Source organism: Geotrypetes seraphini, chromosome 7, assembly GCF_902459505.1.
Source record: "Geotrypetes seraphini chromosome 7, aGeoSer1.1, whole genome shotgun sequence".
NCBI classification, from domain to species: domain Eukaryota; kingdom Metazoa; phylum Chordata; class Amphibia; order Gymnophiona; family Dermophiidae; genus Geotrypetes; species Geotrypetes seraphini.
Genome location: NC_047090.1, coordinates 25,234,533 through 25,250,341, shown reverse-complemented (window position 1 = coordinate 25,250,341; position 15,809 = coordinate 25,234,533). Strand labels below are relative to the sequence as shown.

Sequence of the window (15,809 nt, the reverse complement as noted above, 5' to 3'; positions counted from 1 at the left end):
GAAGGTCAAACGTCAGTGTTTCATTTTGTTTCCAATTTCCCTGAGCTCAAAATTATATTCCTTATTTACCATAACAGGTGTTATCCAGGGACAGCAGGTAGATATTCTCACAACCCACCCACCTCCCCTGGTTAGCTTCTTAGCTTTCTTAAGGATCTGAGGCACCACAAGCCTACATCAGGCGGGAAGGCGCGCGTACATGAGTGGTGCGGGCAATCGTGAACGTTCTAAAAAAAATTAAAGTGGTGATGCACTTTTAAAAGCTGTCCATACTGGGGCTCCATGGATGACATCACCCACATATGAGAATCTCTGCCTGCTGTCCCTGGATAACACCTGTTAAGGTAAGTAACTTTGCTATTTGTTTTATTTAGAAGCCAACACTCCTTCCATCCCATTTCACAAGCTAGGGAGTCCCACGTGAGAATATGCTGCCTGCTTGTCCTGGGATAAAGCACAGTTACTGTAACGGGTGTTATCTGGGGACAGCTGGTAAATATTCTCACATCCCACCCACCTCCCCTGGTTGTCTTGTTCACTTGGGCATAAAAACTGACGACCTCGCAAGCCAGCGTGTGGGAAGGCACTCACACATGAGCGGTATGGGCAGTCTTAACGCTTAGTGACAGTACACTTTTACATTGTCCGTGGATGACTTCACCCACATGTGAGAATATCTGCCTTGAGAATATCTGCCTGCTGTCCCTGGATAACACCTGTTACGTAAGTAACTGTTACGGTAAGTAACTGTGCTTTGCGGCATTACTCTTCACGTTGGTGATGGCACCCAGGTGATGGTAGTGGTGGCAGCCCACCTGCGCACACTCTGTGTTCTGATCCACCTGTATCTGAATGACTGGTTAATCAAGGCTCTGTTGGAATCCGAGGGGCATCAGGCAGTTCGCCAAGTCGTCCAGCTGCTTCAATGCCTAGACTGGGTGATCAACTTCCGAAAGAGTCAACTTGACCCAATGCAGGACTTGGAATATCTGGGGGTTTGGTTTGCCATGGATCAGGAGAAGCTTAGCCAGTTGATCTGGGACTTTCTTGCCACTCTGGTCCTGACTGTCTGGCAGTACCTTAAGGTTCTGGAGTCTATGGTAGTGATGATCGATGTGGTTCCTTGGGCCAGGGCTCACCTGCATCTGCTGCAGGACATGTTTATTTCCCACTGGAGTCCGCAGCGGGTATCATTTGCATGCCTGGTTCCCTTGGCTCTGTCCTGTCTAGCCTGGTGGTTGCATCCTCTCTCCCTGCCCAGGGGTCTCCCCCTCCAGATCTCTGAATGGGTGATCCTGGCAAAAGATGCCAGCCTCTTCGGCTGGGGTGCTCTTTGCCTGGACAGGCTGGTTCAGGGCCGGTGGTCTCCCCCTCTGAGAAGAAATGGTTGATCAATCGCCTGGAGCTTTAGGCGATTTGACTGGCTCTCCTCCACTTCAAGTGTCTTCTCCAGTATCAGGCTGTGTGTGTCTTCTCAGACAACGTCTAGACAGTGGCTTTCAGTTACCAGGGGGGCACCAGGAGCGCCTCTCTGCACACGGAAGCCCAGCTTCTCTTTCGATGGGCGGAAAACCACCTTGTGGTGCTTTCAGCTGCGCATGTGGAAGGGTTAGACAATGTACAGGTGGATTTTCTCAGCTGGCAGACTATGGATCCCGGAGAATGGTCTCTATCCCAGAGAGCGTTCAACTGCATAGTGGACCGGTGGGTTCATCCGTCCTCATGGCATTGGCGGCCAACAAGCGGATCGGTTCTTCAGCTGTCATTGCAAACCAGGCAGCAAAGGCTTAGAGGGTGGTCTTTATGTGTTACCCTCCATGGCCCATGATAGGCCATCTGTTGAGACGGAGCGCAGCACACAGGAATCAGGTGATTCTCATTGCACCTAACTGGCCAAGGCGTCCATGCAACTGGACCAGGGACTCGGAATTCTGTGTCATTGTCTTCTCATGCAAGGTCCAATTGCGCTTCAGGATCTGGACCGCTTTGTTCTTATGACCTGGCTATTGAGTGCACGTCCTTAATCCACAGAAGCTATTCCTTGAACATGATTGCTACTCTGCTGCCCAGCAAAAATAAGTCAACTGTGGCGGCCTATAGAAAAACTTGGAAATATTCTCAATCATGGTGCATCCAGAATCATAAAGAACCATCTGTGCGGTCAATACCTCTGGTGCTGGAGTTCCTTCAGGATGGACTGGAAAAGGGACTGGCTGTTGGCTCTCTGAGGGTTTAGATTGCCAGTCTATCCTGTCTGGGCCCTAAGCCTCTGGAGGCTCTTTGACCGCTCATCCGAATGTTGGCTGGTTTTTGACAGGCACTCTGAGGCTTTAGCCCCCCACTGCAGCTACCCTGACCGACTTAGAATCTCAATCTTGTGCTCTGGTGTCTGGCTTACCTGCCTTATGAGCCTTTGGAGAAAGCATCCTTAATGTGTCTCACTGTCAAGACTGTCTTCATGGTCGCCATTAATTCTGCCCACAGAGTTTCTGAGCTTTCAGGCTTTATCCTGCTGGGATCTGTTCTTCAGATCATGAATTCCAGTGTATTTCTGCACACCGTTCCCTCCTTTCTTCCGAAAGTGGTCTCTAGCTTCCACATTAGCCAGAAAGTTTGTCTTCCTACCTTTTCTTCCTCTGCAACAAGGGAATAGGACTGGCTGTTGCAGTCACTGAATGTGCACAGGATTTTGTTGTGGTACTTTGAGGTCACAAATGGGTTTTGGATCTCTGACCACCTGTTTGTATTGGTTGGTCCTGCCCATAAGGGCAGGCTGGCCTCGAAGGCCACTATTTCCATATGGATTTGCATGGCTATTTCATCTGCTTAAGTCACGGCTCGAAAGAAGCCTCCTGTTTCTTTCAGGGCTCGTTCTACTAAAGGTGTTTCCTCTTCTTGGCAGTCATTGGCACTCTCACTGGAGGAGATTTGCAGGGCTGCTGCCTGGTCCTCCTTGCATACCTTTACCAAGTTTTACAGGATTGACGTGGTGGCTAAGCAGGATACTGCTTTTGGCTCCTCTGTTTTGGCAGCAGGCTCATCAGTCCCACCCTGACTCTACGGGTTTGCTCTGTCATGTCCAACATGTCCAAGTGGGATTGTACAAGAACGAAAGATTAGTTCTTGCCTTTGCTAATCTTCTTTCTTTAAATCCACACTATTTTGATTATACCAGCAAGAATGAGGCTTTCTGTGGAAAACCATGATTTAAATCAAGTCTTCCTGGAACCCACCCTGGGATTTGCCGATTTGCCGATTGTCTACCTTAACAAGTGCGGGTAAGCTGGACTTATGGCTTCCTGACCAGCCTTTCTAAGAATACCATCAGAATCCTGCCAATCCAACCTGATCAGCTTCTTTGACTGGGTGACGAGGAAGCTGGATGCTGGTGAGTCCCTGGACATTGTCTACCTAGATTTCAGCAAGGCATTTGATAGCGTACCACACCACAGGTTGCTAAGCAAGATGAGTTCTTTAGGTTTGGGCGACACATTGACAAATTGGGTTGGGAACTGGCTTGGAGGTAGGCTTCAGAGGGTGGTGGTGAATGGCACCCCCTCCGAAATGTCGGAGGTGATAAGTGGAGTGCCACAGGGCTCCGTCCTGGGCCCAATCTTGTTCAACATCTACATAAGAGACTTGACAGAAGGGCTCCGAGGAAGAATAACATTATTCGCCGATGATGCCAAGCTAAGCAATGTAGTGAACAAAAGCACAACAGACAATAATTCGATGGCAGATGATATGATGCATGACCTACTTCTACTGGAGCGCTGGTCTAGGTCCTGGCAACTCAGTTTCAATGCCAAAAAATGCAAAGTCATGCACCTGGGAAGCCAAAATCCATGCAAGATTTACACCCTAAATGGCGAGATCTTGAAAAAAACTGAAGCAGAAAGAGACTTAGGGGTGATTGTCAGGGATGACATGAAGTCTGCAAACCAAGTTGAGCAAGCTTCATCCAAAGCAAGGCAAATCATAGGTTGCATACGCAGGAGTTTCGTCAGCCGTAAACCTGAAGTCATTATGCCACTATATAGATCCATGGTGAGACCACACCTGGAGTACTGTGTGCAATTTTGGAAGCCACATTACCGCAAGGATGTACTGAGACTGGAATCGGTCCAGAGAATGGCCACCAGGATGGTTTCGGGACTCAAGGAGCTCCCATACGAGGAGCGGTTAGGGAAGTTGCAGCTCTACTCACTCGAGGAACGTAGAGAGAGGGGAGATATGATCGAGACATTCAAGTACCTCACGGGTCGCATCAAAGTGGAAGAGGATATCTTTTTTTTCAAGGGTCCCGCGGCAACAAGGGGACATCAGTGGAAAATTAGGGGCGGGAAACTGCACGGTGACACTAGGAAGTTCTTCTTCACCGAAAGGGTGGTTGATCGCTGGAATAGTCTTCCACTTCAGGTTATTGAGGCCAGAAGCATGCCAGATTTTAAGGCCAAATGGGACAAACATGTGGGATCTATCCGCAAAGATAGATAGGGAGGGTCAATGGAGTGGGCAGACTTGATGGGCCGTGGCCCTTATCTGCCGTCTATTTCTATGTTTCTATGTAATATGTTTTGCACCTTACATCAGGGTCCTTAGTTGTAGCGCCCCCTTCTGTTAGTGCAAGCTGTGTCTCCTTATAGCACGGGTTATTTCAGGTTTATACTGTTCAATAACCTGTTTAGATTGTTTCAGTTGTTTATGATTGTTATGATATTTCATGTTAAGAGCAGATTAGACTACTTAAGAGGATCACCACTATCAATGTTTAAGTCCAGTCTAAAAACTTTTCTTTTTAAAGATGCCTTCAAGGTTTGACCGTCCTTTTAAGGATGTTTTAATCCATGTCTGACGCAGCCTTTTTTTTGCTGACCTCTCTGTCCCCAAACCCTTTTGTTTATCCCCTTTAATGTTCTTTCCTATCCAAACTATTGTAGTTCTTACCTTGGTCCTTTCGTGTCAGTTTGTCAAGTTAGTCCTGTATGCCTGTTTTTCTGTGTTGTATGTTCTTTGTACCATCTTGATGTTGGTTGTTTACCTGATTTATTTTGAACCTTATGTAAAACTGCCTTGAAGGCGGGATAACAAATTTTAATAAACTTGAAACTTATTGGGCAGTTTCCCCATACCCCTCCCTTTTGTCTGTATCCTCTACAGGTGACTGTCTGCTTTTCTACAAACTGAATCCCTGAGGGCAGTCCTGAGGTAAGAGAGGAGGGTCTGAAAAAATTATGTAAATGAGCTTCCTACAAGCAGTCTAACGACTGGGGAAGCATAACCCACTTGTCCAGGAAAAGAGCATGGATTTACAAGAAAGAAGATTAGCAAAGATAAGAACCAAATATTTCGTTCACTTCTTCATGGTTGATATCCAACTATATCTACCACTAAGAGAAACAGACTCCCAGATCACAAACTCCTAAACTGCCTTTCGGAAATCAAAAACTGGATGTCCGTCAACAAATTACAACTAAACTCCTCCAAAACAAAACTTTGAATCCACAAAGAGCACTGCAAGCGCACCCGTCCCTCCCTGCATTGGGACTCAACTACCATAACTGCAAAGGACCAAGCACGCAACCTAGGAATACTCCTTGACTCTAACCTGTCGCTTTCCAACCATATCTCTCGGGTGGTATCTTTCCTTATTCTACTACCTGCGACAACTCCAAAAAATAAGGAACTACTTTTCTGAGTCTGATTTAACCCAACTACTCTATGCCTTTATCCTCTCACACATGGATTACTGCAAAGCACTGTTTGTCGGACTCACAGCAAAGAACATACAGCGTCTCCAGCATGTACAAAATGCAGCAATCAGACTTCTAAAAAACTTCCATGCCTGCGACCCTGTCTCCCAGGCTCTATCATCAGCTCACTGGCTACCCATAGCCAAACATTGTGTCTTCAAGGGCCTGATAATAGCTTTCAAATCCTTGCACAACATGGCACCAGGCTACATGACAACCAAGTTTCCTCCATACGTGCCAAACAGGTCCCTCCACTACCAGGATGAAATACATCTCAAAACGCTTCCTGGTTGTGCCCTTCAACTACAAACAGACAGGTCAAATCCCTTGAAGGACTCCTGAACTTTAGGAAAGCAATAAAAACATACCTCTTCACCGAACTCCCCTACCTACGGCTGGTGTATTACAAAGAAATGTATATTGGTACTAGATCCTCAGTATGTGTTGTGTTAAGATAAAAACTTGTATTGAAAAATCTTGCACTGTAACAAATTGTAACCTGTAAACTGTATATTGGCATTAGAGCCCTAATATGTGTCAAGTTAGGATAAAAGCTTATATTGAAAAAACTAAGGCAAGTTGTAACCCGTTGACTGTATATTAACCTGTAACCAGTTCTGAGCTTGTTGGGGAGAATGGGATAGAAAACAAAATTAAATAAATAAATATTATGCTGTTGACTTGATTTGTGTCTACTTTGTATATCAGAGGTTTTGAAAAATTATTAAAGTCTAATAAAATAAAATAAATAGGTAAGATGCCTTTAGTAATAGTTCTCTCCTTACACTGTTCAAGCTTCTTGTTAGATTAGAAGCCATGTTGCTGAATGCGGGATCTGAAAAAGATGACAGTGGAGATGTTCAAAAGATCATGATGTGCAACTTTATTTCAAAACTTTGTCTAAGAGTGCGGTGGATCAACACACACATGTTTCAGCCTCCACGCCTGCCTCAAGAGCCTTGCTGTTAAGTTTTTCTTCCATGTGGAGCAGCACATATCTTCTAGCTAATCAATGCACTTATAATACTCTTTCATTGCTATGCAGAGTAGCACATAGGAAAAACTACAACAGTACTCCCCCGAAAGGAACCCCCACGAATTTCGAAAAACCACAAACTGTCAAAAGGCAGGAGAGGGCAGCTGGAGAGGCAGGAGAGGGGCAGCTGAAGCACCAGCGGGTGAAGAAAATCACTTGCGGTCTGCTCTGATCGCCTCTTCCTATAGTAAAGCCAGGCTACACAAATCAGAAGCTGCTTTGACACGCAGCTCCTGACTACAGGAAGAGGAGTTCGGAGCAGACTGAATGAGCGAGACCGCGAATTCTTGGGGGAACACTGTATTACAAAAAAACTCTTGAATCAGATTCTTGTGCACACCATCAACACAATGGATGGCGTAGCAATGAAAGTATTATAAGTGCATAGATTAGATGCAAGATATGCGCTGCTCCACATGGTAGAAAAATTTAACAGCAAGCTCCTGTGGCAGGCCGTAGAGGCTGAAACATGTGTGTGTCAAGCCACCGTACTCTTAGACAAAGTTTTGAAATAATGTTGCACATCAAGATCTTTTGAACATCTCTACTGTCATTTTTTTTTTCGTGTTTGAAGTTGTGGAGACTTTCTTCCCTGTATGTGGAATCTGGCCATATCCATCACCTGATATAAAATGTATAATTTTGAAATGTGTTTTCAGTTCAAAATGATGTACAACTGTGACAGTTTCATTCAATTCATGTTATGCTTTGTTTGCGTTTGCAGCGCCAGTTGTCGCAGACCTATCAGAGGAGCTGCTGGTCGACCCATAGAACTTTCTGACTACAGAATGGAAGAAAGTGTTTCATCCAGGTTTGTTCCGAAATATGCCCCATTGGCAGATGTTAAACCTGAAAGAGCAAAAAAAGGACGTTCGATTCCCATCTGGATAAAGATTCTCCTATTTATTGCTGTGGCAATTTTCTTGTTTTTGGTGTATCAAGCAATGGAAACCAACCAGGGAAATCCCTTTGCTCCGTACCTTGGTACCTCTGATGGAAGCAATGTGGGGGAAAGTGGCAAGTGATTGTCATCTCCTGAAGTTAACCCAACTTGGTTATCTATTTTTATATTAATTTTAGAAAGAAAGACCTCTTCTACCCTTGAGTTGGCTCAAGAATTACTTAAAATAATGTGATCGCGCTTAATAAATTTTTATCTGAATGGGGAAGAGAGACAGTACAAAAGGACATCAGATTAATTGGAGATTTTGTGCCATATGCAGTGTAATCTTTTCTAATTAGATTATCTATGAAACTTTTTGTAGACTGTTATTTTTTTAACGTGGACATCTTAAACATTTGTTTCTGAAAAGTAATAACTTTTTTTTGTTTTGCAAACTTGGAAGATAGAGGGCAAAACAGTAGTATAATGTGAAGCTCTTTGTTTATTTGCTTTGATTATTTACAGAAAAAAATGCATTGAAAATTGTTCACTTACAATACTATTTGGGGTTGGGGGATTCTGAGAGAGAGAATGCAGATGGTTAGGGGAAGGATGCATATCGCTATGCTTGTGAAAGCTAGGTTTGATATCTAATTGTTGCTTTGCAAAAGAAAGTAGGCAGGTGGGGGGTTCCTGTAGAATATGGTAACTTTAGTAAAATGATGTATAAGTGTAATCTTGTTGTATGCATTTGTGTAATGAAGATTTCTAAATTCCAGAATTCTACTATTAGCATCATCCTAACTTAACATCAGCATTTTTTTGTTGTAGCTCACAACATAGTGCTAATATATATATACTGTGACAGAAGCTTGATAATTGCAGATATTGATTTGGCAGTAGACATGTCTTTTATAGAAACATTTATTTATTAGTAATGTGTGAAAATAAATTTGCATCAAGTACATTTTGGTACCAAAATGTTCTCCAATCATGTGTCTTAAAATTTGGTTGTTTTATTTCAATGCACTGTATTCATTTTCTACATCAACACAGAATGACCTACTGTTTACATTTTATCAGAACTGTAGCATTTTAACAAGAATATTTCCAGTGTGGTCTGATAAATATTTATTTCTGCTTTGTAGACTTTCATTATGTACACAGTTTACTTTTGATTTTGCTTTCTTTACCACTTATTTGATTATAAAACTCTATTGCTAATTAAATTTTTTTCTTTTTAAATTTCATTTTCTTTTATTTATATTATTGGTGAGAAAATTGGACTACTTTTGAATTCATTAATCTCAGCTTAGTTTATTTTTTCCTATTTAAGTCCTCCCTTTTACTAAGCCATGGTAGATGTTTCTACAATGGCTCAGAGCACTAAGTGCTCCAACACTTCTCTTATGCTCAAAGAATTCCTGTGAACGTTGGAGCATTTAGCACTCTGGGCCACAGTAGAAACCTCTACTTTGGCTTAGTAAAAAGAGTGTATTAGCATTCTGAAGTATTATGTAGTACCTGAAAACAAGGCAAATGCAATATTTTATACTACCATGGTGAAGAGTACACCTTTATCAATCGCCTTTTAATTTTTGTACATAAACTTCCAAAATCATGCAGCTTGGTGTCGTTGAATAATTCTGTGTGCAGCCATAGTTAAAGGTATGTTCTTAAAGCAGCATTGCTTCATAGACAGACAGATACAAAATGTTAATGTATCTACTCATCTACAGAAGTCTGCCCCATCTTGATCAGGTTTATTAAAGGTGTGGGACAGTCATGCTTATTGTATGTCTAATCTCTGAAGACCCTTGGTATTATTCACTCCCAGTCCTCAAGGGCCACCCTTGGATCAGGTTTTCAGAGTACGTGCAATGAATATGTATGAAAAAGATTTATAGTTCCTTTTACAAAAGCGTGCTGCCAAGTAGTGCACACTATGCTGAGCTGCCCATTCTGTTCATATGGGTAGCTTGGCATTTAGCATGCACTGCTTGGTAGCATACCTTTGTAAAAGCCCAACTTAATGTATGAAACATTTGTATACCGTACAGATAAACTTCTGTGCTGTTCACAAACTATGCATACACAGTAATAAAACAAATGTAAAAATAAAATTACATAATATATACAAAATTAATATACAATAAAAAGAAATCTAGATAAAAAAAACTCAAACAAGGGGTAGATATTGAAAGAGTTTAAGCAGGCAGGAGAGGCTGAGCAAGCCATTGCCCTGGATATTCAATGTCACTTAACCGCACAATGTTGCTGAGTATCTTGACCACCATAGTACTGTACAGTGTGTGACAGGAAGATTCAGTAGTTATATAGGTATCCCGTAAGTGCTAGTGCCCAGAAAGCTAACCAGGCAAATAGGGCTGTCTTTGCCTAGTTAGCTATGTGAGTGCTGAGGCAAATAGGGCTGTCTTTTGTATGGTCCTGTCTTTGCCTAGTTAGCTATGTGGGTGCTGGCTCTGAATATTAGGTGGCACTCAAATAACTTCCGAGTCCACAGCTGTGCCAGTGCCTAGACATAGTTTGGAATTAAATATCCAGGGTAAATTTGCCCCAAAGTGTTCAAATTTTCTTCTCAAATTTTTCAAATTAATGTATTTCCTTAATTCTAATTATTTTTCTGTTACATAAACACAGTTATCCCAGGACAAGCAGGCAGCATATTCCCACTAATGGGTGACGTCACCGACGGAGCACCGGTACAGACCACTTTAAAGTGCATCGCCACTTTGTCATTAGAAAGTTCACGATAGCTCGCACCGTACGAGGAATGGCTGGATAAGTTGCAGCTGTACTCACTCGAGGAACGCAGAGAGAGGGGTGACATGATCGAGACATTCAAGTATCTCATGGGCCGCATCGAGGTGGAAGAAGATATCTTCTTTTTCAAGGGTCCCGTGGAAAATCAGGGGCGGGAAACTGCACGGGGACACCAGGAAATTCTTTTTCACTGAAAGGGTGGTTGATCGCTGGAATAGTCTTCCACTTCAGGTTATTGAGGCCAGCAGCGTGCCTGATTTTAAGGCCAAATGGGATAGACACATGGGATCTATTCACAGAGAAAGGTAGGGGAGGGTCATTGGGGTGGGCAGACTAGATGGGCCGTGGCCCTTATCTGCCGTCTATTTCTATGTTTCTATGAGTGCCTTCCTGCCCGATGTAGGCACGCGGTCACTCAGTTTCTTAGTTTCCACGGAGTTAAGAAGACGCATTTTTTTCAGCGGCCATTGAAACTTTTTCTTCCGCTGCCTTCCCGTTCTCGCAGACTTTTGACTTTTTAGACATTTTCTTCATTTAATTGTTTGTAGTAAGAAAACCCACATAATTTTCGTTTTTTCTCTTTCATGGGTTTGGCCCGGCGGGGCCTGTTCCACCACCTTGACCTCGGATTTTGATTTAGCTGAGGCCATTTTTCCTTCAATGTCCCACCCACAGATGAGTTTCAAAAAGTGTGGCCATTGTGCTCAGCCCTTCTCCGTGACAGTTTTTAGGATGCTGCTTGGGCCCCAAACACTGGAGACACCAGCGATGCGGGTCGCATCTGTGCTCCTATTTTCCCCATTTCTAATATCTCCCCTATGTATCTGCCATTGTCCCCCCCCCCCCCCGTGTCCATATACCATCCCCATGGCATGTCCCCTTTATGTCTCTGTCCCTATGCCCCATGCACATAATTTCCCCTCTTTCTGTTACCTTCCTGTGTCCAGATTCCCCCTATCTTCCTCTTCCATACCAGTGTGTCTCTTCTTTTCAACCCCATCTAGCTTTTTTCCCTCTTTCTTCCCCCCCCCCCTACTTCTAGCATCTGGCTCACCTGCCTGTCCTTCCCTTTCTTTCCTGCTGTGAGTTTTTCTTTCCGTCTTCATCCCCTTGGCCCAGAATCCTTTTCCCTTTCACTCCCTCCTTCCAGTTTGAGCCAGGAACACGCGCGATCGCACGGTCCCCGCAGCCCCCACCCGCCTGCCCAATCGATCCTAGTGTTTAGCCAGCTCTCTCCCTTCTCCTTATCTTAGTTTGCAGGCTTTCTTTTTCGGCGACCTGCACGCTTTCCCAAAGAGCCGCGCACGCGCGACTGCTCAGTGTTCAATCTTCGGCTCTGCTGCAACTTCCTCTTTCCGGTTGCGTCAGAGCAGAAGATCGAAACTGAGCAGCAGCGGGTGCGCGGCTCTTTGATAGTGTGCGGGTCGCCGAAAAAGAAAACCTACAAACTAAGGTGAGGAGAAGGGAGAGAGCTGGCTAAACACTAGGATCGATTGGGCAGGCGGATGGGGGCTGCGGGGACCGCGCGATCCTTCATGCCTCACTGCGGGGACAAGACCATTCACCGCTCCACGGGGCGGTGAATGGCCTTGTCCCCTTCCCCGCAGCGACTGCTAGTTTTCGTTCACCGTTTCGGCGGGTTGACCGCGGCTAAACACGGTGGCCGCGGGTAAACCGCCACCGTGTCATTCTCTAGTGGCGATCTTCTTCCTTAGAACACTGATCATCATCCAAGCATCAACGCCCTTCTTCATATCAAGATTCTGCATCGAAGGTCTTCATTGGGATACTGTGAGGCTCCATCCACATCTCAGAAACCAGCTCAGTCTTTTGGCTAATCAGGGATTTCCCTAGACTCTTCCCTAAGGAAGTCCCTGATTGGCTGAGGTGCCCCAGGCCCCTCCAAAGGGAGGAGCCAGAAGCACCTTAGTCAATCAGTGCCTTAGGCCTCTCCCCATGCATCAGATGATGCACCGGGGCAGGGCCTAAGGCCGCCATTGGGTGGCGGCCAGCCAGAGAGCAGGAACAGGAGGACTTTTCTCCTGCTCCCGAAGATTTTGGAGTGGCGTAGGAGCAGGAAGAGGGTCCGGGCACCCCTCCTGCTCCCGAAGATGTTGGGAGCCTCTAAGGAGCAGGAGGGACCGGGCACCCCTCCTGCTCCCAACTATTTTAAAGGTACCGGGGTGGGTGGGCCTTGGCTGACCAGGGGTGGGCCATGCCGGTTGGGGGATGGGGGTGCCATGCTGCATGCATGCAGCATTTTTTTTTTTTTTTTAACGCTGATGGCAGGAAGGAGTTGGCATTCCTCCTGCTTTTTTCTCCGGGGTGGGGGGACACGGCAGAGCAGGGCAAGCAGGAAAGATCGGGGCTGGGGCCCTGTCTCTCTTTCCTGCTCTATGTCACCGTTCCCCGCAGTGCAAGCCCACTTTCAAACCACAGGCTGCACTGCAGGGAACGGCGGCAGAGAGCAGGAGAGTCCGGGTACAGGCAAGAGAGATCTGGGCTGAGCCCTGACAGCAGTGACAGGAGGCTGCTTCTCCTTTCACTACTGTCAGGGTGTGCACATGAGCAGGGATCGCTCTGGCTGTGGGTAGGGGGCATGTTAATGATTGTCCCCATTTGCATGCCGGCCTTTACTGAATTCGTCAGCCGGCATGCAAACGTAAACGGATCGTGCACGGTTTGGAGGTTTAGTGAATCCTGGCCTAAGTTGCAAGGACAATAGGTTACCCACACAGTAGAATGCAAACAGCACAGGCCTATTTCATGACTAGATCATAGAAAGAGTTATATTGTCACACTACTCCAGTTTTTTTGTATCCTATGATCTCAACAGGTTAGGAATTCTAGTAGCCAAGAGAACTTTTTCAAACTGTAGTGAAGCCAGGTTCAAATCTATGGTTGCTGCTTGTGACATCGAGCAAGTCATTTAACCCTTCATTGTCTCAGGCACAAACTTAACATCTGAAATAATAAAACGCTAGCCGCGCATGCGCACTCAACTGCGTGCTTCCATTTTCCCTGATCTGAGATGTAGGTCCATGGCCTTGCAGGAGTGCGCATGCGCGAGTCCCCAGCCTTACTTGGCCAGCAAGAGTGCGATGCGGCGGCCACAGAAATCGGAAAGCGCTGGGCAGACAAATTGGAAAGCGCTGGCCTCCCTGCTCTCGCACACCTCCATCAACGAAAAGCGGCACTACCGGCTGAAATTTATTTTAAAGTTTAAAGCCACTGTGGCGGCTCCTCTGATGAGACGCACCTGCGTTGGAGAAGGCCTCCGATGCAGGCGGGGATCGGGCAAGGAGCTGCCGCGGAAACTTTAAACTTTACAAAAACTGAACTGCTGCGAGAGAAGGCTTTAGCCACACTAGCAAGGATACTTTCGCAATGGGGCGATAGAACCCGCCCACACCAGCCCCCGACGCCACCACCTCTTTATTTTCAGCTTAAGGCTCTAAAACTCCTGCTTTTACTTCTCCTTTCCTCAGGAGCATAAAACGATCAATAATTAAGCTTTCAGCAAGTTTCTTTAAACACCTCCCATCCGGGTAATAGCAGGCACATTCCACGGTCGCCATAACAAGTTTGCGCGTGCACACGTTCGGAGCGCGAACTTTCGCTTTCAAAAGAGTGTCAAGTGGCGGTTTTACTTTCACAAGTCACTCTGTGCCTATTTAATACTTACTACGATTTATACTCTGTGCTGCATTACTTCAAACGACTTACTCTTGCAACTTCGGTCATTATAACAACAAGAACAAAAAAAGATAGGTGTGAGAAGGGCCATATTCCCCCAAAAGCAACCTGACATCTCCACACATAACATCCCCCTTACATCTATACACACACATAGAAGGACAGGGGGCCAGAGAGAGACATTTAAATTAAAAAAGGAACATTGACTGAAACACTCAAACACAGGTAGATGGCAGTTAAAGACACACACAGAAGGACAAGGGGTTACAGAGACAGAGTGAAAGGGAGGGAAAAAAAAAACAAACAATGGACAAGGAGACAGAGACACACATTAAAAAAAACCCTCACATACAGCGGCAAGGAGACATAAACCAAAACAAAGACAGACAGACATACAACTCCAAGGAGAGAGACAGATTTGAAAAAAAATAAAAATACAGACAGTGGCCAAGGAGATAGACAGAATGTGGCAGTCAAAATCATAAGGACAGGAGGCTAGAGAGACAGATTGAACGTTAAAAAAAAAACCCCAGACACACATGACACACATACAGCAGCCAAAGAGACATATACCAAAACATAGACAAACAGACATACAGTGGTCAAGGAGAGAGACCAATATAAAGAAATACAAACAGCAGCCAAGGAGATATCCGGAAAAAAACCCAGTCACACTTAAAGCACCCAATGAGACAGACAGACAGCAGCCAGAAAAACATACAGTATAAAAATACAGACAGAAGCCAAGGAGACAAACAGCAAAATATGTCACACACAGACAGCAGATGGAACAGCAAATACTTTAAGTCCACAACATGCAACAACAAATATAAAAACTTTAAAAAAAAACCTTACAAAGATTATTAAAGATCTCAAGGAAAGTTTTTACTAAAATTTTTTAAAAGGTTAACTCTGCACATCCATTCTAGCACCCGTTAATCTAACGGGCTTAAACACTAGTATAACATAATCACTTCAAATTCTACAATTCCCCATTAAATTTGGTTCAATGCAGAAGACAAATTAGAGACCAGACCAACTCTAGGGATTTACAGTAACAAGCTGCACTCATCACACCAGTTTGATTTAAAAAATTATGAAAAAGCGAATTTGTTGAACAAGTTCTGTAAAAGCTAATTGGGCTGATATTCAAAAGTGAGTTAGGTATCTGGATCCTGCAGAGTGAAACTTTTCCCTGCTGAGGGATAAAGCTAGAAGGCTAGTTTTTCTAATCAGCTAAATTAAGCTGCTCAAAAAATGGGCAAATCGAGGGAGAGTTTGGTCAAGACATTAACTTACACCATGATTCTATAAAATTTGCTAAAAATTGTGTGCAAATTTGGGTGCTCTCCCAATTTGTGTGTGTAATTGAATAATGAGCCAATTAGTGCTGACAGTTGGGTCTTAGGCACTTGGTGCTAATTGGAATTAAAATTACATGCGGTTTCAGAAAGGGGGCATGACAGTGGATGGATCAGGAGTGAACCTCCAATTTATGTGTGTGGTTATAGAACAGTAGGGGCTAGATTCACAAAGCAAACCGATCGGTTTGCAACCAGATTTCCCTCCTGCACTATTCACTAACCTCTCTTGTGATCCATTCGAATCCATGCATGCAAAGTGGACAGGGATGCGATTCACCAACCAAATTTTTCAA

The 15,809-nt window shown here is 44.7% G+C and overlaps 1 protein-coding gene across 9 annotated transcripts in view; it reads left to right on the top strand.

The window, feature by feature from the left end:
* The window catches only part of TMPO (thymopoietin), a 110,225-nt gene extending 101,303 nt beyond the window's left edge, over window positions 1-8,922 (top strand). For all 9 annotated transcript variants that reach the window (XM_033951881.1, XM_033951879.1, XM_033951880.1 and 6 more), the window contains one exon: window positions 7,514-8,922. In XM_033951881.1, the coding sequence (XP_033807772.1) occupies window positions 7,514-7,814 (301 nt within the window). In that variant the 3' untranslated portion in view covers window positions 7,815-8,922. The remainder of the gene's footprint in view (window positions 1-7,513) is intronic.
* Window positions 8,923-15,809: the final 6,887 nt, after the last annotated feature.